General features: G+C 57.5%; 8 protein-coding genes across 8 annotated transcripts; 2 read left to right on the forward strand and 6 right to left on the reverse strand.

The window, feature by feature from the left end:
- Nucleotides 1-2,905: 2,905 nt before the first annotated feature.
- On the reverse strand, nt 2,906-3,721 carry J7T54_001912 (uncharacterized protein; the record flags this gene model as incomplete). The annotated part of the gene is made up of 1 exon (XM_051508610.1): nt 2,906-3,721. One exon carries the CDS (start codon nt 3,719-3,721, stop codon nt 2,906-2,908), a length of 816 nt encoding a protein of 271 aa, XP_051360351.1.
- Nucleotides 3,722-5,535: 1,814 nt separating this feature from the next.
- On the reverse strand, nt 5,536-8,201 carry J7T54_001913 (putative transcriptional regulatory protein-like protein; the record flags this gene model as incomplete). Its single annotated transcript, XM_051508611.1, has 3 exons — nt 5,536-7,334; nt 7,454-8,004; nt 8,095-8,201. The coding sequence occupies 3 exons, from the start codon at nt 8,199-8,201 to the stop codon at nt 5,536-5,538; spliced, it is 2,457 nt and encodes an 818-aa protein (XP_051360352.1).
- Nucleotides 8,202-9,221: 1,020 nt separating this feature from the next.
- J7T54_001914 (L-rhamnonate dehydratase) lies at nt 9,222-10,697 on the forward strand (the record flags this gene model as incomplete). Its single annotated transcript, XM_051508612.1, has 3 exons — nt 9,222-9,331; nt 9,385-9,533; nt 9,595-10,697. The coding sequence occupies 3 exons, from the start codon at nt 9,222-9,224 to the stop codon at nt 10,695-10,697; spliced, it is 1,362 nt and encodes a 453-aa protein (XP_051360353.1).
- A 271-nt stretch (nt 10,698-10,968) lies between these two features.
- On the reverse strand, nt 10,969-13,098 carry J7T54_001915 (uncharacterized protein; the record flags this gene model as incomplete). The annotated part of the gene is made up of 5 exons (XM_051508613.1): nt 10,969-11,907; nt 11,967-12,015; nt 12,093-12,739; nt 12,813-12,919; nt 12,981-13,098. The coding sequence occupies 5 exons, from the start codon at nt 13,096-13,098 to the stop codon at nt 10,969-10,971; spliced, it is 1,860 nt and encodes a 619-aa protein (XP_051360354.1).
- A 1,890-nt stretch (nt 13,099-14,988) lies between these two features.
- J7T54_001916 (uncharacterized protein) lies at nt 14,989-17,208 on the reverse strand (the record flags this gene model as incomplete). The annotated part of the gene is made up of 3 exons (XM_051508614.1): nt 14,989-16,582; nt 16,650-16,749; nt 16,803-17,208. The coding sequence occupies 3 exons, from the start codon at nt 17,206-17,208 to the stop codon at nt 14,989-14,991; spliced, it is 2,100 nt and encodes a 699-aa protein (XP_051360355.1).
- Nucleotides 17,209-19,200: 1,992 nt separating this feature from the next.
- J7T54_001917 (uncharacterized protein) lies at nt 19,201-20,303 on the forward strand (the record flags this gene model as incomplete). Its single annotated transcript, XM_051508615.1, has 2 exons — nt 19,201-19,833; nt 19,896-20,303. 2 exons carry the CDS (start codon nt 19,201-19,203, stop codon nt 20,301-20,303), a joined length of 1,041 nt encoding a protein of 346 aa, XP_051360356.1.
- A 36-nt stretch (nt 20,304-20,339) lies between these two features.
- J7T54_001918 (Spherulin-like protein) lies at nt 20,340-21,098 on the reverse strand (the record flags this gene model as incomplete). Its single annotated transcript, XM_051508616.1, has 1 exon — nt 20,340-21,098. The coding sequence occupies one exon, from the start codon at nt 21,096-21,098 to the stop codon at nt 20,340-20,342; it is 759 nt and encodes a 252-aa protein (XP_051360357.1).
- An 849-nt stretch (nt 21,099-21,947) lies between these two features.
- On the reverse strand, nt 21,948-23,225 carry J7T54_001919 (UDP-glucose 4-epimerase 5; the record flags this gene model as incomplete). The annotated part of the gene is made up of 1 exon (XM_051508617.1): nt 21,948-23,225. The coding sequence occupies one exon, from the start codon at nt 23,223-23,225 to the stop codon at nt 21,948-21,950; it is 1,278 nt and encodes a 425-aa protein (XP_051360358.1).
- Between the last annotated feature and the right edge of the window lie 1,132 nt (nt 23,226-24,357).

The raw sequence follows: 24,357 nt of genomic DNA on the forward strand, positions 1-24,357 counted from the left end.
TGTTGTTAAAAAGGTGGACGTGGATGATGTTGATGAGAGAGGAATACTACCGTGAAGAACGGTGGGAGGTTGATGTGTTTATATATTTCGAGTGATAGAAGGATGTTGATGGATGGACTCCCTGAGGAATCATGGATGGGGCCCCCCTTGGTGGAACCCCGAGCCCAAGCGCGAGTTGAAAATGTGGGTTCGCATGGTGGGTGGATCTCGCAGTGAACAATCATCACCATCCTCATTGCGAGTCAGAATGTTACAGACAGGGTGCTGGCTGGAGGCTGGAGGCTGTGGCGAACGAACTTGGCTCGATGTTCCCATCCACAAGTGTCTTATCAAACGAGGTCCCACCCACAGTCACAGTATGGCACGGGTATGGCGCTCAGAGTGAAGAAAAGTCAAAAGAATATTCGATATAGCGTGATGACCGCATGGGCGGCACGTAGACTGATAGCCAGTCCTCAACTGTCAATGGCATGTCAAACTAGTAAAAATTGGAGAATTCTAGAAGGACAGAATGACGACGTTGGCAGTCTTGACTCTTCCTTTGGCGCGCGGCGCGCCCGGGGTACGTACCTCCGGCTAGCTTCACGGTTAACGCCAAAATGTGCGTCCAGTCGTTGGCGTATCTGGCCCGACGACGTCGCGATTAGGGCGATGCGACGCTGCTATTGGCCGGACGGGTCACTGTTCGCGATGACGGCAGGGCGTCGAGGGGGCCCCACCCAGAAACAGCCTCCAGTCTCCCGGCAGCGCGTCCGGCGATGAACGACTTTTCTCTCTCCTTGGCCCCGGTTGGGCGGAGCAGTCTCGGCAGCGTCAGCCTGGCGGCTGGGGCGCTGAACGCTCGTAGCTCGCTGCAGTCGCCAAGACCTTTGGGGTTCGCGGTTTTCCCCTTGCAGCCTCGCCCATATCCACATGGCCTCCAACGCCAAGTACTCAGGCGTAATCGGGTTCGCGGGGAATCGACCGAAAGTAATGCGTACATCGCCATGGCTGGAACTTATGGGCGATTTGCTATTCACGCACGCATCGGAACACACATTCTCTCGGCGATGAGACGTTGCCCATGGGGGGATGGATGCGTCCGGTCCTTCTGTCTTGGCGGTGGTGAAGCCCAGTCAGCCAGCGACATCTGAGGATTGAGGCTCGCACGCTGATCACCAACTGCTGATTCGAGTCAAGCGGCGAGTTGATCACGTATAGTCCCGATAAGGCAGTACTCATGCTTCAAGCATCTCAAGCGGCCCCGTGGCATTCTCACAACTGCACAGTCTGGCCGAGCACACGGCAGCGTTTAACAGGGTCCAGTCTCTCGTACCAGACCCGCGCGTGCCTGCAATGCTCGTCATGAATCCCCCAAGGTTTACCATGTGACGACGCTGTTGTACATCAATAGTCCCGCGGAAGGCATCAGTGAGTGATGTCTTGCCGACATGAGCATGGGCAAATGGCGGTAAAACAGCGCACAAAATGCACCGCATAGGGTGATGTGTGTCTTCGTTTGGTGGTGGTTGTTGATGGTTGCGTCCGGGCAAATCTGGAGGGGCACCTGCCAGTGCAGCAGCCACCCGTCTGGAGGGGTTGGACCCCCTGAGTATAACCCCTGGATCTGCCATCCCTCTGAGGCTCTTTCTGCACGACACCGTCATTGGGCGAGGTGGACAGGCATCGCCAGGATCAGCGCACGCAAGTCGATCCGACTTATGAAAACTGTGACTGTTCATCACGGTGTCGGCACACCACCAGAGTCAGCTATCAGGGATCCGGCCGGCCGCCGATGTTGACGTCAATGCGGACCCGCCCTGTGCTCCGCCAGCCGGCCCGGCAGCCGATCTGACTGGCTGTCTGCGACCATCAGACTCTGCTACAGACCCACGTGGAGGACTGGACTTGGAGCGCACTTGCCGCCGTAACAAAGTTACGTTTCCAGGTACGTGCTTGTAGACCGAAGGCACCCGATCATTTCTCGGCGGTATCACTCAAAGGTAACATGTTGCGGCATCTGTGCGCATGGAGGTACTTCTGCAAGACGGTCGGCGTCACACCGACAATCCATGACCCTACCGTCCCTCACGGTAGCCTAGCGCGGCTCACAGTTTTATTCAGGACGCATTCTGGCTGGTCGATAAGCATTGTGATAAACGAGGCTAGAGAATATCTCGCTGCATGGACTGTTTCATGGGTATATCTTTATCTTCATACTGATATGGCAGTTCGGGCAGGAGAACCGAGCCAGCTGACTGGTCAAAGCATCTGGGATCTGGTACGTATCATTATCGATCCGACATTGTCAGTTGGCATTTGATACCGTAGAACTGAAGATTTGGAAGATCGCTGCCTACAAACAATATACACGTGTCACAAACAGACACAGATTTACGTACTCGTCACCGGTTAGTTCCAGCTGCCATAGTTGCATGTGTCGCCAAGTCCCTTTCGTGGTGATGATCAAGAACTCTCTGCAGTCTATCGTTGTTAGCGTCCCGTAGTTAGTAAAAGAGGGTCCCCCCAAAGGCGTCATCTGTACAAGTAAAAGGTAAAAGCCAGGTCAACCTCTTCCCCAACGGGCCGATCCCAAGCTGCGGTCTTTGTTACCATTCCGGCACAGCAAGCAGGAGAGTATCATCCTACCTACGCAAGCCGCTTGTGCGCACATGCAGATGCGCCATGCATTTTATTAACCCCCTGGGTTTATCTGTGTGTCAGAACTTCAAAGCAAGGATGCTTCCTCCCCAAGTTACACGTCCGTATGAGGGAGGGATCGGCTCGTCATCATTAGGCCAACTATGCAGTATTGTCACAATGCAACCCGACATGTGTCGTGCGCCGAGTCTCACCCAATGTTTCATGCATCTCCCGTGCAGCCCGAATCCAGCATGTTATTTACTTTTATTCCTATGCGTCTATCCTATTGCAGGTTCACAAATAGGCCGCCGTCGACGAGCAGCTGAGCGCCCGTCACATAGCCGCTCAGCTCTTCACTTGCCAAAAAGACGGCGGGACCAGCCATGTCCTTTGGCACACCTGTCCTGCCGAGCGGGATCCTGCCCTCCATGTAGGTCCTCTTGGCGTCGTCCTCAAGGTCCTTGTCGTTGAGCTGCGTCTTGATGGTGCCCGGCAGCAGCGCGTTGCACCGGATGCCGTACTTGCCCAACGCGACCGCGGTGCTCTGCATCAAACTGTTGACGCCCGCCTTGGTCGGTGTGTAATGCGTCTGCAGTCCACCGCCTACCAGCGCTGAGATGGATGATATGCCAATGATGCTACCACCCGGTGGACTCTGGCTCCTGGCCATCTGCCTCGCTGCCGCCTGCACAACGTAGAATGCGCCGTCAAGGTTCGTACGCACCGTATCTGTGAGCAAGTCGGGCGATAGGTCGAGAAACTCGGCAAATGTGCAGATGCCGGCGTTGGACACGCAAATGTCCAGTCTCTGTGACGGCGAGGCTTCGACAGCCAGTGCGACGAGCTTGGCCGCCGTGTCTGGCTCTCTCACATCGCCAGCTTGGTGTACTAGCTTGCAAGCGCCAGAATTATCCTTGCATAGGGCCGCCGCCTCGTCAACGAGGGTGTCCAGATGCACCTGATCTTTCTCGAGGCCGAGGTGATTGACCGCAACTGTGGCGCCCTGGCGCAGATACTCGAGACAGATTGCTCGGCCGATGCCCGTGGTACCTCCTGTGATGATGGCAGTCTTGCCGGCTAGCACGCCCGTCAAAGGCATGATGATGTCAAAATGCCTAGCCTTTCGACGTATTTGTCCTGATAAAGAGCGATAAGAGCAGATACTGCGAAGCGGGGCGCCAACACCACCCTGGAGAGACTGTTTTGCTGTGCCTCGAGCGTCCAGTTGCTGCGATAGTGGGTTTGTTACGTAGTTGCGGAAGGATGATGCGATGGCGCTGCCAAGTGCTGATGCTCAGGAAATGTGCAGTGGTCGGTGATGACGGCACTGGTCTGGTACTGGGAAGGATGGCGCGATGATTGAGGAATGTCCGGGTCGAGGTTTAGCAAGAAATATTGACACTACTATCATTCTCCGCATGAGGCTCTTGTGACTCTTTATTAAGAGCGAAGCAAAGGCGACATGCACTCAACTTTACCCGCTTCGTGAGGGGCTCACTCGGTGCACATTGCAGCGAGGGCGAGTGAGGACCCCGAAATTCGGCAGGCATGCATCGTGACATTTCTGGGACCATGCCACGATGTCAAGCTTTCATATCAATGAATGAAACCCCCACCCGGTAATTTTAGACGACCAGTTTGCAGATCGGTAGCAACCGAACACTGGCCCACTGGGTACAGTAGGATCGTGAGCCCTCGGAGTGTGCAGGAAGAAAACGCTGAGGTGGCGGGTGGAACCGCACCAGGCCACCGTTTGAGCCCAGGTGCTGGAGCATCGTGAGTTTTTTGCCGCCCACGGGCCACCGTCTTGCGCTGCAAGCGTTGCGCACTCACGGGGGAGTGCATCCAAACCACCATGTGTCCTGTGGACCAAGTTCCCACGATGCTAAAGTGTTCCTGCGATGCTGATCCGGGGTTTGCAGGCAGGGACGTCGTTGGCCAGGCATCGTGACCATTTTTCCAACCCGAGGCGCCGGGCGGCGCGAGCATCGTGAGCACTGGCTTTGCGTCCCAGCATTGTTGCTGCGACCGATGATTCTCAGCTCGCATGTCGTTGATCTTGCCGATTGTGAGGTGCAAAGATTATTTGACCCAGCCCTGCTTCACATTCAATCGCACGACTCATGAGCACCAGCATTTGAAGTGATGGCCGCAGTCAGTCGAGACTCGCTTTAACGAAGTTTCGCGATTCATACTGGTAGCATAGTGTCAAATGAAGTGGTGTCCATTATTCAGGGTCCATTTTGAATCGCCCAGCTCCACATAGTAAGAGATCAGCGAAGGGTCGAGAAAGGGTCGAGATGACTACGCCAACAGTAGCCTGGCTACTTCGTCGTCGGGAGCAGCGTGAGATTTTTCAAAGGGAAGTTATATGAAAGTCAGTCAATTTGTCGAAAAGGATTGAATCATCCGGCTCGACTAGCTGACATGGCGAGGTGACGGGTTATCACGTGGGCTGATTTGAGGTGCGATGACCAGCAAGTTTTGACGAAATTGTTTCCATTTCACTCACGTACACTGCTGGCATATCTTGAGGAGTAAAAAAGGGAAAAAAAGAAAGAATAAAAAAGGGAACACAATAGCCAAATGACTATTGACTCAGACAGCTCACGCAGTCATGAGCTGAAGAAGTAGTTGTTAGCGATCACGACAACATGAGCAGGCATACAGGGTAGGCATAGTGAAACGGTTGGAATGACCCGAGGAAACAATGTCCTAACATTGACCACCGTCACTAAACATTTTCCCCGTCAGTTCAATAGTCAAGTCCCAGAGCTCGATGGAGCCGACCACACATTGCATGCTCTTGCTTTCCTATAACTCCTCAACGCCACCCATGCCCCTCGGGCGACTACCACGACGGTAGGTATTCCCAGAAATCATCCCTTACCATAAAGTACCTTTTTCTCTCTCCTATGACATGAACTTGCCATTCATGGAATCCTGTTTAAACAGCCAGTCGCTGTTTGCATCCACCGTGAAATTCGTAATGTTGAACTCGTTCGCCAAGCCCTGGCCGTTGCCTCCAGGGTCCATCTCGTCCCCCGGCGCCGGTGTCTGGGTGTTGTTTCCATTCCCGTTGGAGACGATGTTCTCCCCGCCGGCGGGAAGCCTGGGAAAGTTGAAAAAGTCAAAGACATCGAGATACTCCAGCTCGTTTGGCGCGGGCGTCCTCGCGGGCGTCACGCTCGGGAGCCGACTGGGGTTCATCGAGCCGCCGGCCGCCCCACCGGCCTTGGGCTGACGAGAGATGAGAAAATCGAGGTCGAAGGCTGTGCGGCGCATGTCGGCGAGGATCTTGACCGAGCTCGGCGTCACGCCGTCGCCCTTGTGCTCGCTGTCCCGGTGCTCGTCCAGGACCCGAGAGAGGAGCTCGCAGTACCGCGCGGCCACGGGCCAGTAGCGACCCATCTCGCGCAGGGTCTCGACGAAGAAGGAGATTTGGGGCGACAGCTTGTGCTCGACCGTGGACCCGTGGACCAGCAGCAACCGGGCCGCTACCCAGAGCGTGAAGGCAAAGGGCGGCCCGAGTTTGTTCACGAGGCCGTTGTTGATCACAAACTCTCCTAGAGCCGCGATGTTCTCGACCGCCCCGTGGCACCGCTGGGACGCGCTGTAGGATGGGGTGAAGATGGGCGATCGGGTGGTGGGGTAGGCTGCCGAAGAGTGTAGCCTGATGACGGCAAAGTGGTATGTTGCGTGCAGCATGACCCAGCCGCAATTTAGGTTCTTACTGCCCGGCTGGAAGAGCTTGGCCATGTTGCCGTACTCGTTGGGCAGGGAGAACTTGTATGAGGTGAGCATGTTGTCCAGCTCCTTGTACCGCATCTGCCACTGCTCCACATCGCTCAACGCGCTAATGTCCACCGGTTGCTTGAGGAAGTTGTGGATCTGACCGAGGATGTTGAGGATCTCGCAATGAAACCCAAAGGCGCCAATGTTCTCGGGCTTGTTGACGCCGTACTCGCCCGACTCGTCGTGGTGGTCCTTGGTCTTGAACCAGCGGGTCTCTACCTTTTGGTTCTTGATCCACAAGTCGTCGCGGCAAGGTAGCGTTCTGTCAATCTCCTTGTCGTCCAACGCAAACTCAAAGGCAGTCGCAATGGTTGCATATCGGTCGAGCATGTAGATCATCCAGAACAGGCGCCTGCGAGCTTCTTCATCGATGAAGTCCTTGGAGTCCGGCAGCACCATTGCTCGGAGGGTGTATATCGAAGTAATGTTTGGAGACACACTGGAGGATGTGGCTTCGACAGCCAAGCCGAGCTGCACCACCGATCGGGTGATCAATGCCATAATGTTCCAGCCCGGCGGGCCATTGCTGTCACCACAGAGATCCAAGGCGAGGATCAGGAGGGCCTGTAATGCCTTGACCGAGGCGTTCTCCATGCCATAGAGGAGAACCCTATTTTTCGACACCTGATGATAGTGGCGTCGTCTCTCCTCGGTCAGTCTGCCATCGTTAGAGTAGCGCATTGTGGTGGCCACGATGGCGTGGAGCAGAATCCTGTCCGTCTCCTGCAGTGTCGAGGGGCCGAACAGTGAGTCCAGAGTCGTTTTGCGGTGTAGTATGGGGCACCACGTATTAATGTGCTTGAAGTAGAGGTCGACCAGAGCATACAGTAGGTCGTAAGGCGGCATCTCCTGATCCAAGGCCGCGGGGGCCCCGACATGGGGGATGGGCACTGTCGGCGAGTGCGTATTGACCGGACCTGCTCGAGCACGCGACTGGTCAGTCTGTGGGAAAACAAAAAGAAAAAAAAAAAAACACTCCTGGGTCCAACCATACCTTGCCCGTAATAGTCCTGCGCGGCAGCGGATGGCTGCATACCTTGCATTTGGGACGGGGCTGACATGCCAGAAATGGAAGCATTGTGGAAGCCCTCGACGCCGGGCGTCTGTGCTACATGGACGCCAAAATCCTGCGAAGCTGGCGTGAAGCTCGACGGCTTATGCAGAAACAGGGCTGTTTCCGCCTGGGGCGTTCGGAGGTGCTCTGGGGGTCGGAACACGGGGTCTCGTGGTGTGCCATTGTCGCTTGGTAGACTGCCGTGGTGAGACATGGCATTGCCATGGCTATTGTTGTTGGGCGAAATGGTGTTGAGGCTGGAGGCGAGTGGGTTGTTGTGAGCAGAGCTCATGTGGTGGTTTGGCGATGTCGAGCTGCCCTGGTTCGACAGAGAGGCCTGGAGGATCTCCGAGTGGGACCTGAGGATCTGCTCAAGCTTATCGAGCCTCTGCTCGAGCTCCCTCCCATAGCCGGCCCTCAGGCCAGGCTTGCGTCGTTCTTTGTACTCGCATGTTGCGCCGTTGCGGGTGCACCAACCGCACGATGGCTGCCCGCGATCACACTTGACCTTGCGCTGCTTGCAGAGCTCACATCTGGGGATGGGGTTGTTATTACATGCGGTCTCGGGCTCGCTCATGGCGACGGGGATAAGGTCGCGACTCGACCTGCGGTGTGGAACTCACGAGACGGACACAGGAGGGCGCTTCCTCTTGGAGCTGACGCGCGACGCAGTATCTTCGTCGCTGGCATCGCTGTCCCAATCGTTCGGGGGTGCCCGGTCCTCCGACATGGTTGGTCCAGGGCGCGTCGTTGTGACTATAGACCGAGCATGCCCACAAGTCTCGATAAAGAGGGTTGGCGTTGAGTAAACTTCCCTACAGCAAGTTAATCCGCTCTCGCACGACCTCGATCCGAAGAGCGTTTCGGGACAATGAGGAGCGCGCCCGAGGAGGACAGGGAGCTCCAAATGTTTGTCAATGGGTCACGCGGAGTGGCTCTGGGGTTCAAAATTAGACATAATAAGTGGCACATTTCGACCAGGCTTTGGTGCTTGACCAAGCTCATTCTGAGGGTTATTTCTGTCTGTGTCTCACCTGTCTAGCGCGCGCGGGGACTCGTGGGGTCAAGACGACGACTGTGGTTGGCCGACTCGAGGACAGGCGGCGGGGAAGCCAGCACTATCATTGCCTCGGCGAAAACACGGCGCTCATTCAGATCGCTCTTGCCTCAAATGTTGATCCCCGTCGAGAACGCCTCGATAAAAGCCGATGATACTCCGTGGACAGAAACTCTCAACTCTCAACCCTCACCATAGATGCTTGGACCCTTGTGTTCAACATCCTCAATACCTACTTCGCAACGGATGGCTTCAATTTTCCCAACTGCGGGGCCGTAACTTCCGTCGGCGACCATCGAGCCGACAAACCGAAGTTCCGAACGAATGTGTGAAATCTGGGGCCACCAGGCCAACTGACACGTGATTCACCTCCTCCGACAGATAGCCTGGAAGTTTGCCAGAAGAACTGCCGGGTCCGCTTGCGGCGCCCCGCGTCTGGCCTTTGCAACCATGTTCGGGTGAAAGACGACCGACTTCTCCAAGTCGCGGTCCCCTCATAAGCTGGGAGAAGAGTACTTCGACAGCAGCTATTAGCCTATTTCCTTGACAATCCCATTCGTTTTTCCGCTCGGACATTCTCCCTCCAACACCTACCTTCCTTATACTTGGTTGTTTCGTCAGTCCGGCTCCCCCCTGAACAACCCCTCCACTCGACTATCACGACGAGGCTGGCTTACACCACCAAACTGCACAATGGGTTCCGCGATAGCGAACAACAAGTTCACCATCAAGGCCATCAGGTCGTACATCATCGGCGGTGTCGGGTCCGGCGGTGATTATCACAATGTCAAGGGCGGCCACTGGTACGCATGCATGTTCACGGGCCCCGTATGACACTGGCTTACCGTGTTCACAGGTTGATCGACTCGGATATCTCGACACCCTGCTCGCGATGGGAGCAATACCGCAAATCGAGAACGAGCTGGGGCATCAATGTCCTCGGCTCCTTTTTGGTGGAGATTGAGTCTGCCGATGGCACAGTCGGTATCGCGACCGGCTTTGGTGGTGTGTAGCCAGAGTCCTTGACTTGATATCCTAAGAGTGTTAGAGTACTGACGTGAAAAAGGCCCTCCCGGCTGCTGGCTCGTGCACCAGCACTTTGAGCGTTTCCTAATCGGCGCGGACGCACGAAACACCAACCTCCTCTTCGAGCAGATGTACCGTGCCTCCATGTTCTACGGACGAAAGGGTCTCCCTGTGGCCGTCATCTCCGTCATCGACCTCGCGTTGTGGGACTTGCTCGGCAAGATCCGCGACGAGCCCGTCTACCGTCTGATTGGTGGCGCCACCAAGGAGCGCGTCGATTTCTACTGCACCGGCCCTGAGCCGCCCGCGGCTCGGGACATGGGCTTCTGGGGCGCCAAGGTTCCCCTGCCCTTCTGCCCGGATGAGGGTCATGTCGGCCTCAAGAAGAACGTAGAGTTTCTACGCAAGCACCGAGAGTCCGTGGGCCCAGACTTCCCCATCATGGTGGACTGCTACATGAGCCTGAACGTGTCGTACACCATTGAGCTCGTCAAGGCGTGTGAGGATCTCAACATCAACTGGTGGGAAGAGTGCCTGTCGCCCGATGACACGGACGGCTTCGCTCAGATCAAGCGTGCCCACCCCACGGTCAAGTTCACCACGGGCGAGCACGAGTATTCGCGCTTCGGATTCCGCAAGCTCGTGGAGGGACGCAACCTGGACATCATCCAGCCCGACGTCATGTGGCTCGGCGGTCTGACTGAGCTCCTCAAGGTGGCGGCCCTGGCGGCGGCCTACGACATCCCCGTCGTGCCGCACGCCAGCGGGCCCTACAGCTACCACTTTGTCTTCTCGCAGCCCAACACGCCGTTCCAAGAGTACCTCGCCAACTCGCCCGACGGCAAGAGCGTGCTGCCCGTCTTTGGCGACCTCTTCATCGACGAGCCCATCCCCACCAAGGGGTACCTGACCACGGCGGACATTGACAAGCCCGGCTTCGGACTCACGCTGAACCCGGCCGCGCGCTCCAAGCTGATCCCTTCCAACTACCTTTTGAACCCTCCCGTGCAAAAGTCCCTGACGCCCGCGGCGGCGCCTGTGGAGAATGGTACCGCAACCAAGACAGAGTCTCCGGAGAAGACCAATGGCGTTGTGGACAACTTGACCGCCAAGGTGGAGGAGCTGACCACTGGGTCGTCATGATGAGGGGTCCAGGGGGCTCACTTTGCATATAGGCGTTTGTGGATTGAATACAAGTAGCTTTATCTATATATGAAATCGTGTATCGTATGTGTGTACCATGCGCCGCGCTTTAAAATGCTGAAAACCAATAAAAACAAGAAAGAAAACAAAATTGTACGAGTCCTATACCTCGGCTTTCTTCATTCATTCACACACCGCCAGCCGTCTTTGCAGGAACCTGCCCACCAATCCGACCAGAGGCACTGGACATGCCCAGCCAGAACGACTGCCCCTATACAGCGTACTGGATGGTGCGTCCTCGCTTGTAAGGCGCGGCACGATTCCCAGCTTCCTCATCGTCGGAGCCGGAGTGCCGGAAGGTGTCGTCGCGACTCTTCTCCGGCATGGGAACGGGGAAGGGGACGCTTTCACGGCCCACGTCACGCGACCTGGAGCGGGCGAGGGAAAGCCGGGAGCGCGACCTGGAGCGGGCATGCTCGGTGGCAAGGGACTGGCGCCGGGAGCGGACGGTGGGAAGGTCGGCAACATTGAAGACGGGGCGGGAGAAGCGGTTGTAGGCGATAAAGTTCTCCTCGTCGCCGACCATGGCGTTGGCGGGTGTGGCATCGTGGATGGACTTGCGGCGGATCTCGATGGCGTCGTCCTGGATGGGGTCGACGTCAAAGTACTGGTAGAGGAGGTTCAGGCCGGGGATGGACAGGCCGTGGACGATGATGGAGAAGAGGACGAGCCAGTAGACGACGGGGGCCATGACGCGGACGAGATTGGTCTCCTCCTCGTCGCCTTCGCCGAGCTCGGGGAAGAGATGGCGGGTATGCTCGACGTAGAAGACCGCGCCGGCGCCAATAGGACCAAAATAGCCCATGAAGAGAGCCTCCTTCCAGTTTTGGCAGACGTTGGGCATGAGCTTGTACGAGATGAAGATGGCGGGGATGCGGCGGAAGAAGAGTACGAGGAAGCCGAGGCCGACGAGACGGCCCCAGGTCAGGCCCGTCGTGTCGGGGGAGTTGAACTCGGACCAGGGCATGATGGCGCCAATGTACATGAAACCGCCAAAGTTGAGGAGGACGTCTATGACGGAGTTGACCTCGTCGTGGCGCTCCTCTGTCTCCCTCAGAAATTCGCCGTCCCAATTGAGGGCGTTGCCGGCGACGAAGCAGGCGAGGAGATCGTCGGTGCCAACGAGACCGCAGATGCTGAGGAGCCAGAGCTAAAGAGAGCAATGTTAGTTTCATCGTCGCGGAAGACGTTGTCGTTTCAGAGACTTACACCGATGGCCAAGGGGTAGAGGAGGTAACTCTCAGCGTCGACCCACTTCCTGCAAGGGAGAAGAAATGTCAGTGATTGGGTCTGGGGGGCATGATGCAAACAGAGAGAGAGCGAGACAAGGCTTACCTCTTCAGGGCGAACTTGAGGGCGAACTGCGCGCCGAAGCCAACAATGGCACCGATGGCGACGGACATGAGGATCTGATAGATCCACGTCTCGATGAACCAGTTCTGCATGGCCACGCCGACACCGCCACCCAGACGACCGACTTCCTCTTCATTGCGGCCCATGAGACGCAGTCCTTCCGAGGCGACGGTCGCTCCGGCACGCGCAAGGAGATGGTAAGGCTGGTGCGCCCGGTCCTCCAACTCGACCTCGGCACCATGCTCGCCGGCGCCGGGGACGTTGGCGTGGCGAATGAGGAACGTGGCGAGCATGAGAAAGGGGAAGCCGAAGCCGTCGTTGGCACCGGCCTCGGAGGAGATGATCTCACGCAGGGGACGTGCGACGTACTTGTCGGCAAAGGGACCCTTGGCGATGGCCTGGGAAAGGATGGGGTCGGTGCAGGTGACGCAGGAGCCTATGACGAGGGCGGCGAGCAGGGTCAGCTTGGGCACGGTGGCGAGGATGCAGAGGGTGGTAGAGAGCCACATGATGGTCATGACGGGGAGCAGGAGGAGAAGCATCTCCTTCCAGCGCAGAACGAGGTATTTGGCGGGCAGCTGGTACCCGGCGATGACCAGCTGGACGCCGATCATGACTCTCATCAGACCCTATTTGCAGTCAGCATTGGTGGACACATTTTGGCAAGTGACACGCGCGCGTGTCTCGCTGGATGGCACATACCAGCGTGACCTCGTTGGTCTGCCCGGGCTCTGCACTACCCCATTTCTCCGTCTCGATGAACTTGGCCGCTATAGGACCGAGGAGGATGCCGATGACGACGGCCGGGACTGGTGGTGGGTGTCAGCAGCAGCATAGACGGGGGAGGAGAACATGGCTGCTGGTACGTACGGGCTTCACCAAGATACCATTTGGCCTTGATCTTGATCGAGATGATGCCGTACAAGAGGATGAAGCCACCTAACACGCCAAGGATGATGTTGAGCTCGCTCAGGTCCAGGACAGGCATGGTGAATGCGGGTGGTCCTCAAGCCGGCCGGCCGACTTGTAGGATCTGGGAGTTGGGAACCGTGGCGAAAGCAGCGAAATTTGCAGCGCGCTTGGCTTGGCCGTGCTGGGTGGTGAACCAGCGAGCGGGGGAGGCGAGGCGATGGGAGCGAGCAGACGAACACGATCGAGGCGACGGATGGTTGATGAGGATATACGGATCGCACGGGTTGGTGGTGAGGGAGAGCGAGAACGTGAATGATTGATTACGTAGTGGTAGGATTGGTGGAAGGGGAACGGAGCCTAGGGCGCTGAGGCAATTTAATCGCTCAGGCTGGCGGGCAGTCCGCAAGAGGTAGTGTACGGACGGAGTTGGAATGTCACGGCGAGCCCACATCCCTCACGCCCTCCTGGCCACCACGGATCCAGTCGTTGGCGGGTGGTGCCAAGGCTGTCCTGGCCGGATGGGCGAGGCTGTCTCACGACTGTTTCTTGAAGTCCCGGTGTCACACAGGACGGTTATGACGCCGACCAGCCCGTCCCACGTCCGGAATGAGGGCGAGCATCCCCTCGTCAGTGAAGTCAGTCTCTGTTGGCAGCACTGCGGCTGAAAGCTGGAGGGCATTGTATTGGCGTTATGCTTATTTTAGCATATTTAGCTTAAATTGGGCCGCTAAAAAGCATTTTCTGCCCAATGCGGCCAATCAAAGCCCACAGAAAACCCCTCGGACCCCGTTCCACCTGCGACTTGTACGGGGTTCTCTTTCAATAGGGCGAAACGCCTTTTGTCTCTTGAGTCTCGACGCGCCTCGACACGCGCATTGATCATTGATGGACAGTGGCATCAACAAAACGTCTGCGCCATCGTCCACCGATAGCTCAAGGTTTCGATAGCTCGAAATAGCCGTCGCCTCCCAGCCAGTTCGCCGCTGCACCAGCCAGCAGCCAGATCACAGCGCATTGCACGGTCACCACGACAGCCGCGAAACACCACGTGTCCCAGAGTGGCCGTCGTTATCGATCGGCGGGCGGAGAGTTGTGTACGCCAGTTGCGGCCGATGGAGGCTCGGCAGAGTCTGTCTCAGGGACTCTACCGAGTCCAATTGCCTTCATGTTGGGGGATCGTCATGGGGGTTGATCGTCAATGTCTTTGATGCGTCAGCCACCATTGTCGACAAATGTCGGGTCTGTGGGATGACTCGGATGAGACACGCGACCTTGGCATTGGTGTAGACATGTCAAATGCCCAAAGCTGCAGTGCTGCGCTCAACTTGCGGCAGCCTGCACTGCGCATGCATGCCTGGTCTCACCTCTATCTTGATGCTGACTCTGGTTCAAGACATCAACAAAGTCTATTTGGCCACGCAAACCAACGAGGGAGCCATCACTGCCACAGAGTCAACCCGTCACATGTTTCTGGCCTGGCCTGGCCTGGGCGCTCGATGCTCAGCTGCGGCCACGCGTCTCCTCTGTCGAGGGTAACATCATTGCCTCGCATGCACTCTCGGCCCCTTGGGCTAAGTAGTATGGTCGAGCAGCACGGTCTCATGTTTATTCACTTTCTGATTCAGCGCCTTGGTAATCGCGCGATTCCCGAACGACAGCGAGACAGCATCCAGTCTCAGGTGCCGTCTTTGCGGCCTTTCCCACGAGCGAACTTGTCTCTGGAGTATGCTGCTGACAAAGGATTGGCCGGAAAACACCTATGTGCATAATGCTCCTGATACTCTGGTGTTTAGCACGGTGCAACCTCGTTTCGTCGGCCAAACCACCAGTGGGCATGTAGAGATTGTCATGCTGTTAATGTGACGCGCAAATCGGGCATGTTACGCTGGATGACGGTCCTCGTGGTCAGTTGGACATCGCAGTATGGTTCATGATTGAAAATACAGATCCAATTGACTAAAGTAGCTCAGAAATTGACCGCCTCGCTCAAGGACAGGGTCACGGGCGAGCCGTCCATGGTCACCCAGTAAATCGTCGGCTCACTGCCAACCTGGTCAGCAGATACCTGACCTCCGCTGGCCGAAGCCTGCCCCCCGGGGATCGTCACAGGCACAGGCACAGCGCAGCTGTTCCCATCCGTGCTCACGGTGACCGACTCAATCGCACTCCCATCGGCCGAGTACGCATAGGACAGCTGGGGGTCGCACCCGTCGAGTGTCATCCTGTCCATAAAGTAGTCGCCAATGGCGTCGTGCTTGAGCGACGTGATGGGCCAGTCGGTCAGGCGGACCATCTCCTGGGCAACGGTCTCGACCCACGCCATGAGAATGGACATCTTGCCCGTCTCGCTGCCGACGGTGATGCTGGGCATGTCCGTCTGGCGCAAGTTGGCCTGGTGGAACATGTAGGGGTCGGCCTGCAAACCGAGTAGGTAGCGAGTGTTGGTAGCGCGCGCGTCACGCAGGAGGTCGTCAAAGTCGCCCGCGCCGGCCGAGGTGTCGATCCACTCCTGCACCGTGCACGCCGCCGTGTCGCAGTTGTAGTAAATGGTCGTCGCGTAGCGAGGCACGATGACGACACCGGCGTAGCCGTTGCCCGCGACAGTGGTGAGCCGCGGGTGGAACGCGCTGTCGGCGCTGCGCAGGACCGGACGCGTGTTGTCCCCCATGGCGTACAGCAGACCATTGTCCGCCCACGCCTGGAGGACGTCGGCGTTGTGAAGACCGGTGATGGCCGGCGGGATGAGACCCTTGGGAGAGAACCGCGTCGCCTGGTCAATCTCCATCTGCGCCATCCACGCCTGGTTGAACGCAATCTCGCGCGAGGCGTCGTGGTACGTGGCGTTGTTGAGCTCGAGATGGGAAAAGGTGTGCGAGACGTGCGCAAAGGCGTTCAGGTTGGCCTTGTTCAGCCACCAGGCGGCAAAGTCGTCGAGGTCGGCGCACTCCTTGCTCCAACCGTACTCCTCAAACTCGGGCGGCCACAGGTCCTCGCCCGTGCCAGGGACCTTCTTGAACTCCAGGGGGGTGTCCTCGGGAGATTCGTAGTTGACGGCGTAGTCGGGGATGCAGATCTCGTCCGACTCATCGTCGGGGTCCGTGGCGGCGATGATGTCGCCATTGCCGTTGTGGCCCATCTCGAGCCAAAAGTCGGAGCCGGCGGGGAGACGGCCGTTGATGTCCTGCTGCCAGGCCACGTGAGCCTCGAGGTCACCGATGCGGCACTTGAATTCTTGGCCCGCGGGCAGGTAGAGTCCCGTCGAGAGCTGCACATCGTCCACCTGCGCGCTCAGGTGGATCTTGCGCTTGCCGAGGAAGAGACCGCGGGTCATCCAGTGGATGTGCGCGTGCTGGAGGTAGTTGGACGTGGCGGACCAGTCGGTCGCCCAGCTCGTGAACCAGACCAGCTGCTCGCGGCCGTCAAAGTTGTTGATGACAGCAGCGGTTGTGTCCCCGGTCTGCGCTCCGCCGGGACCAAACTTGGCAATCTCCCAGGTGGTATCGGGGTCGGTGATGGTGGCCGGGTAGTGGTAGAGGCCTGCGGTGGTAATGCCAGCATTTCTGGAGGGGTATCCAGTCAGCCTCGAGACGTGGACAGTGGTGTGCGTGTGGGGGGGACAGGACTCACGCTTTGAGGTTCGCCGTTGGGAAGGCCGTGGTGTTGGTGAAGCTGATAAGCTGCTCAACACCGCTGGCACAGCAGCCACCGCCCGAAGCTATCGACGCACCTGTGAAAGACTGTGAGCTGACGTCGACTTCCTTGACGGCAGGAGGCTCTTACCGAAGCTTGGTCCAGGATACTCGTCGGTGCGAACGAGGCGGACGTGGAAATCTGTCTGGTACTCGTGTATCTCGTCCCACTGCGCCGTGGTCAACGCGCTTTTCCACGAGCCGTCGTAGTTATAGGACACGGCGCCCATGACGATGATGCCGCCGTAGCGGCCGGCGGTGCTCGAGCTCGTCAAGCCGGGCAAGGTGATGCCCTCTTTGGGAACAAGGACAGTCTCGAACGGGATGCCATAGCCTTCCAGGCCTGAACTAGCCGTGGACGCAGAATAACTGTCTCGTGCGAGGATCAGCACCTTGCTGTCCACGGTGGCCCCTGGCGCGGCATATGAAGGGTTGAGGAGGCCGAGAAGACATCCTAGGGTGAGAGTCACCCGATAAAAGGTAAAAGGGGACAACATGTTTGAGGGACACTGATTAGAATCCGCGCGATCAAAACCAGTGAGATGGTTGGCAGAATGCTATGGACTGAGGGATCCTGTTCGGAGCACGCAGTCCTTCTTAAAACATTCAGCTGGACGAAGAACTGATCATGGCAGAGCTCAGCCGTACGGCCGTCTCCTCAATTTTTTTTTTCTCAACGAAAGAGGCTAACGAAAGAGGCTTCAGAAAGAAGGACATAGCATGGCGTCCTTGGCATCCACCAGATGGCCTCTCCAGAGCCTCTCTAGAGCAAGAGGTGGGTGGAACAACTCATCCAGGCCAGCCACGGCAAGCTTCAGCTCAGTCTATTTCGGAAGTGGCACGCTCCCGATGCGTTTCCATCCCAGGTTCTCAACGGTGAGTCAAGCACCAAAGTCTGGTAAGGGCGCGTGATGTGGTCAACGTGAATCCATGGCGCTGCGGGATGGCGCAAAAAAGCAAAGTGTCCGGATCTGACCAGGCCTAGTTAAGACGTCTGAGACGATCAGACTTGCATGGAGCCACGCAGGCGTGTTCCACACGATGGCCAGCGCTGGATCGCGTCTCCCCGGCAGGCGATGATCTGTCCGCTGGTGGCAACATGAACCTGGTGGACACGACATCTCGATATGCGAGGGCTATCCGTAGTGCCTCCTCCCTCGGTCGGCGTGCGCGAGTCGCGCGACGTGGTCTGGCTTGCATCTGCATTGCAGGCACGACCTCGTATTCCACTAATAGTACATACACTAGTACTTGCAATGAGCATAGATCAGGGTCAGGATCGGTGTTGGCTGATGCGCAGACAGCTCACCAGTGTCTCAGGTCCCCCCTCTGGCTCGCCTTGGGTTCCGGTACGTATGTACAAGCAGACTGGAGAAGGCCCGTATCGAGAAAAGTCGGGGCGCCCAGGATTCTAGTCTCCATGTGCTCGTGGATCTGCGGCACGCAGATGGGGCAGACGGGCACACCTTGCTTTGCCGACCATGGTGGCGTGCCCATGTATACGTACCTCATGTAATGGACATTGCCAACACTACGTGTGTGACGCCGAGCACGGCGCAAAAAAAAGATAATTGAGTTGAGCAGAGTTGATGACCGTATCGAGAGTACCACGGAGCACCATGCGTCAAGGCTGCGTACACGTACTCTGCGAACACTAACAATGAGTTCATCAGCTCCTCCCAATTTGCCCATCGCCCAGCGGCAGTCCGTTCCACCAAGTCGGATTGAGCCCTAGGAGAGTCCAGATCGGCCTGGACAAACAGCGGGGTGGTCTGGTCCCTGGTTCTCGGGCGGCTAGGCCTATACGTACGGAGGTACATGTGCGTCAATCATGTCAGTGCCTGAAAACGCCGCACATACGTGTAGTCGCGATTGAGTCCCTATTTGGGGACTTCAGGGTGGGTGCGTAGCGTTGCAGGGGCCTCACCTGAGACCTGCATAATTCCGGAGGGACCGGCGGGAGTGGCTTGTGATTGACTGTCCTGCACAAAACCTCCGCCTGATCATCCCGCTCGTGGAGTCGTGAAAGCCCGAAGCCGAAGCGTGGGTCGATCGTTCAGGGTCCCCTCTCTGCCCGAGAACTTTAGATTGTTTGGGAAAAGTGCCAACTAGGCCGCTACGTAGACCCCTAATCTAGTAGCTTATTTTGCTAAACGACTTGGCGACTTGGCGACTTGGCGAGGTACCAACCAAATGAAATCGCCCAGACATGTTCAGTGTTACGTAGCGAGAACATGAGGCCTGTCACAAAGCCAAGGCAGGATTGGTGCCGTCTTACCGCTTCCACTGCATCTAGACCCTCGCATCACCCAGATGGGGATTCGCAGCCTGCCTGTCAGCCCTGCCACCCAGGGGCTGTGCCAAATCCTCCGATCTGATCTGCACAACAGTCAACTCCAACATGACTTTCGTCGCCCCTTGGTAGATAGATCATCCCCGGAACACCATCTCCTCTTCCTCGTACTCTGAGCGCCCTCCTGAACACAACCATGCTGGGCAAGGCTAACGAGCACGTCGCTGCAATGGAGAAGCCCCCCCCAAAGTCGTGGTCCCTGCGCAGGAAGCTCATCGTGACCGTTGTCGCCATTGTCGCAGTCGTTGCGCTCGCCGTTGGGCTGGGCGTCGGCCTCACTCGCGGCGGAGGCAGCGACGATGATGGTGGAGACGACGACCAGAACAGCGGCGGCGGCGGCGGCGGCGACGACACTGATGGCGTGCCCGAGGATGGCCCCGACAGGGACGAAACCTGGAAGCCAAAGGTTGGTGACTCGTGGCAAATTATTCTCAAGTACCCCCTCGATTTGCAGTCCACAGACGACATCAACCCTGACGTCGCCGTGTACGATCTGGACCTCTACGACAATGACAAGGAGACCTTTCGCATGCTGCAGGATGCCGGGAAAAAGGTCATCTGCTACTTCAGCGCCGGTTCGTGGGAGAACTGGCGCGACGACAAGGACGACTGGGACGAGGCTGACTTGGGCGACGAGCTCGACGGCTGGCCCGACGAGCGATGGGCCAACGTGTCGAGCCCTGGCGTCAGAGACATTATCAAGGGACGCATCGAGCTGGCCTGGAGGAAGGGCTGTGATGCCATTGATCCAGACAACGTAGATGGCTACGTAAGTTGGCGGGGATACCAAATGACCTGCACTCAACAATACACTGACTCGTCACCTCACAGAACAACGAGAACGGCCTCGGACTCACGGCGGACGACGCTGTTGACTTTATGCGCTTCATGGCCGAGGAGGCCCAGTCTCACAAGATGGCCATTGGCCTCAAGAACGCGGGCGAGATCATCCCCGACGTGATTGACTTTATCGACTTTTCCGTCAACGAGCAGTGCGTCGAGTACGCCGAGTGCGACACCTTTGCCGACTTTGTCGACGCCGACAAGCCCGTCTTCAACATTGAGTATCCCAGTGGCGCCCCCGACAAGGTGACCGCCAAGGTCTCTGGCGAGATTTGCTCCACCGAGGGTGATGCGACTGGCTCGGAGGGGTTCAGCAAGGTCATTAAGAAGATGATACTGGACGGCTGGGTGGAATACTGCGATGGCAAGACGTACACCTCCAAGGTGCAGGATTGAGGCACCCAACGTAGCAGACTCTCAGAGAGGGGAGAATCATGTCTCCTCCCGAGCTGTCTGATCGTAGCTCAGCAATTGTACAAACTTGTCCCACTGCGCTGGCCACCTCGTGAAGCCCCCCCCGTGCTGATCGGTGATGTAGACCCCCGCAAACCCTGCGCCCTTGGCATCCTGCAGCACCTCTTCTAGGCTACCGTCCTCGCTGGTGGTGGTGTGGACAATGGCTAGAGCCTTACGGCAGATCTCGCGAGGGAGCGCTTCATGTTCCCCCCTGAGCACCCTCCACTGCTCGTGCGCCTGCTCAAAGGCCACCACGTAGTCCGCTAGCTCGACCAAGGTCGTGTCCACCACCACGCCGGGATTGAACACCAACACGCCACTCGCCACCGTCGAGTGACACGTCCAAACGGAGCGGACGTGCCCAGCGAGATGCGCCATGTAGGGCACTGCCTCCGCAGCCGAGGGGACTTCATCGATGAAAATGCCGTCCACGCGCAGCAGCTGCGCGTTCCAGCTGTAGTAGCGGTCGACATCCCTGCATACGTCCTCGAGCGGCCGCCGTCCATAGGTGCAGTGCACGTAGCCTAGGAGCTGAATGTTTGGGATGCTCTGCAATTGATGCAGGCTAGCCGTGTAGCTCCCGTCAGGCAGCGGTCCCTCGCCCGGGCCATTGTTTGGATTGATGATGACGAGAAAGTTGATGTTGGCGTGTCTTCTCGCTGCCGCGGCCAGGGGCGCCCACGCTCGTTCTTCCGGATAGATGTAGAGTGGCACGATGATGTGTTGCAGAGCCATGGTGGGCGGAGTTTGTCTGTCTCTCTAGGCCGCAGTTCACCGTAAGGTTCAATAGACTTTAGAGTTATAATCAGAGTGGTATGGGCTGTACCAAGAGAAGGCGGGCAAGGCTGAGAGGAGGGAAACGATCCGCAGGAGATGGGGCTAGATCTCAGTCCAAGACATACAGACACGCCCCTCCCCCCCCCCTCCCCTTTCGGAGCGGCAGATGCGATGCATGTCTCAGATGTTGCGTGCTTTGCAGCTTTGGTCCGCGACTCCACTGTGGTGTCTGACAAGAAACCAACCGTACGGTGCAACTCTTTTGTGGCTCTGCAGGGCGGCATCGCTTATTTTGTGCCTAGGTACTCCGTAGTCCTGGATTCTCAGGTGTGGTGGGTGCTCTCGCGAGTTTGAGGTCAAGTCAGGTCAGAAGCCGCGTCCAGCATCGACGGTCGGTGCACTTTATGTAATGTGTCCATTGATGCTGAACAAGTCATTTCAAGCGTACGACGACGAGTTCTGTCGTCCCACATTAGTTGGGCGGGTAAGGTAGGTTTGTGCGAGTACGGAGTATGTCAGGTCATGAATCGTGATAGCACGGCAGAAGCACCAAAGGAAAGCCCCCGAATTGTCACGTGCCCGCGTGTCAGTCAGCCATGATCACATGCTATTGCACAAGCTTCCACCTCACCTCACCAACTGCGTTCACGCGTCACGTCGATCTGTTCACCATGAGCACGTACGTGTAGTCAATCATCGTGCCTCAGTTATTCATTACTAATTAGCAGCTTTGCCTGTCTCCGCAACCCTTTTGAACGCCTGTTTGATTATGCCAGCAAAAGAAACAATGGACCTCAGACGGTCACCTCAACTGTGAGCCCTCCCCTTTGAGACGTAGTTCCACAGGTCTCGGGCGCACTGCGGAATACTCTCCTTGGTGGTCCAGCCGAGCTCCTTGAAAGCCCGCTCATTGGATGCCACGCAGCTTCCGACATCTCCTGCACGTCGCCCTGCCCAGCTCACCGGAATTGGTTGCGCTGCAGCCGCCTCCAGACTGCGCACGGCCTCGATGACGGTGGTGCCCGTACCGGATCCGAGATTGAACGTCCGAAAAGCATCATCATGCTTGGACGCCAGCGCGGACACGTGCCCGCGTGCGACATCAGAGACGTGGACGAAATCGCGAACTGCGGTGCCGTCTCTCGTCTGCCAATCTGTGCCAAAGACATCGAGCTGTTCGCGAGCTCCCGTCAACACCTGCGTAATGACGGGGAAGAGATTGGTTGGTGTGCCTTTGGGATCCTCGCCCAGAAGACCTGACGCATCGCAGCCAATGGGGTTGAAATAGCGCAGCGCAACAATGCGCCAAGCCGGGTCGGCGTGCGCAATGTCGGCAAGAATAGCCTCGCAGAAGTACTTGGACCGCGCATACGGACTCTGAAGACCGGCCACGACAGGCTCCGCCGTGACAGGAGAGCCCTCGCCATCTGTGTACGTCTCGGGATGATGTACCAAGTCTTCCTCTCGAAGAGGTCGACCCAGGTCGGCTTTGGTGCCATACACTGTGGCCGAAGACGAAAAGACAAAGTTGCGAATGTTGTGCTTGCCGAGGAGCTCCACGAGGTCCACGAGCCCGCATACGTTGTTGCGGTAGTAGGCGATGGGCGAGGCGATGGAGTCCGAGACGGACTTGTAGGCTGCGAAGTGGATGACGCCCTTGATTTTGGACGTCTTGCTCTGAGCCGTGGACGGCGTGAGGCTGACGCTGGTCAACGTGTTCCATTCCGAGTAGGATTCCAGGAGAAACTCCATCGACGGGCTGCGGTAGTCCAGCTTGTGGAAGTGAAGAGCGGGCATCTTTTGGCGGTTGCCATGATAGTGCTTGGCAGCGAGTGTCTGGATGCGAGTGAAGACGCTTTCGTAGCTGTTGGACAAGTCGTCCACAATGATCACACTCTTGCCGGCTTTCAACAGCTCCAGGGAAGTGTGCGAGCCGATGAAGCCGAGGCCGCCAATGACGAGAATGAACTCCGAGTTCAACGAGTGGTCGACACCGTACTCTGACCTGGAGTCGGGCGTGGTAGGGGGCGAGCTGGGCACTGAGTCACTTGGCGAGGACGCCTCTGATCTCCAGAACTGATCCATGGTGAGAGTTGACGAGGCCAGAACCAGGTCCAGCGGTCCGTCGACGAGCAATATATACGGAGCAGCTTGGGATCCAGCCCAACGTGCACAGCTACGCGCCTGCGAGACCATTTGTAAATGAAACCTCGCTATTCCGCATCGGACGTCGTCCACGTTGTGGCCCCCGCCGCTCTAGCCCAGCGAGACGAGATACGGTAGTCCTACGAGCCAAGAACATGTTACTGGGTCAATAAGCCGCATCTGAGATTTCATCCTCAGCATGGTGCATGGCCGAGCCAGCAGTGCCGTTGGCCAGACCTGCTCACTTCGGCTGTCACCCCAACGGGGATGGGCCCGCGTCAGGTACACGCGCAACGCGACGCAGCCTCGACATAGAAGCGTTGCAGCTCCAGGTTCAGTTGGGATTAGCTTGCGGCCCACATTGCGAGTCCGAAAAGCTGAACACTGGGCCTGCCTCGAAAGGCCATCACGTTGTTGTCCTCCACCAACTGACTGGATGCGTGCACGACGCCAACCTTCACGCCATGCAGCAGACGTGGGAGGCTCATGAATGGGCGCAATCAATGTATTGCCAATACTATTTGCGACGGGAGTGTCAATATTGCCAACTATTTCCACAAGAATACTTGTACTATTGGAAGGTTGGTTGATCGTCGTCAAGATCTACCACAAAGCGGCTCTCTCGATCGGGCATTGGGCCGGATCACCTCGCTAGTACTAAACTAAACCCAATAACCCATGTTCTAGGAGCACACAAGTCATCCCTGCCCCATTGGAAGTTCCGCATGGAGACAATGTGCGAAACGTGAAGGCTGGACTAACAAGATCCAGGACTTCAACCACACCTTCACGATCTACTTAGCTGGACAGGACCGTATGTCCAGCGGCGGTGCCCTCTTTGCCGTTTGCCATTGGGAAAAGAATCGCTGCTGATATGGCAACTGAGATTAGCGTCATTGGGTCTCGGCTTTTCAGTCTCGGCTATTCAATGATATTAACACGAGGTCAGTCAAGAGGTGTCTCGGTTGCACGTCTGTGTCGTGCTGCCCCTTGGTGCGGGGGGGGGGGGGGGGGGGGGGGGGGGGGGGGGGGGGGGGGGGGGGGGGGGGGGGGGGGGGGGGGGGGGGGGGGG

The sequence above is a fragment of the Emericellopsis cladophorae genome, assembly GCF_022114955.1.
Source record: "Emericellopsis cladophorae strain MUM 19.33 chromosome Unknown NODE_46_length_184447_cov_119_232918, whole genome shotgun sequence".
NCBI classification, from domain to species: Eukaryota; Fungi; Ascomycota; class Sordariomycetes; order Hypocreales; family Bionectriaceae; genus Emericellopsis; species Emericellopsis cladophorae.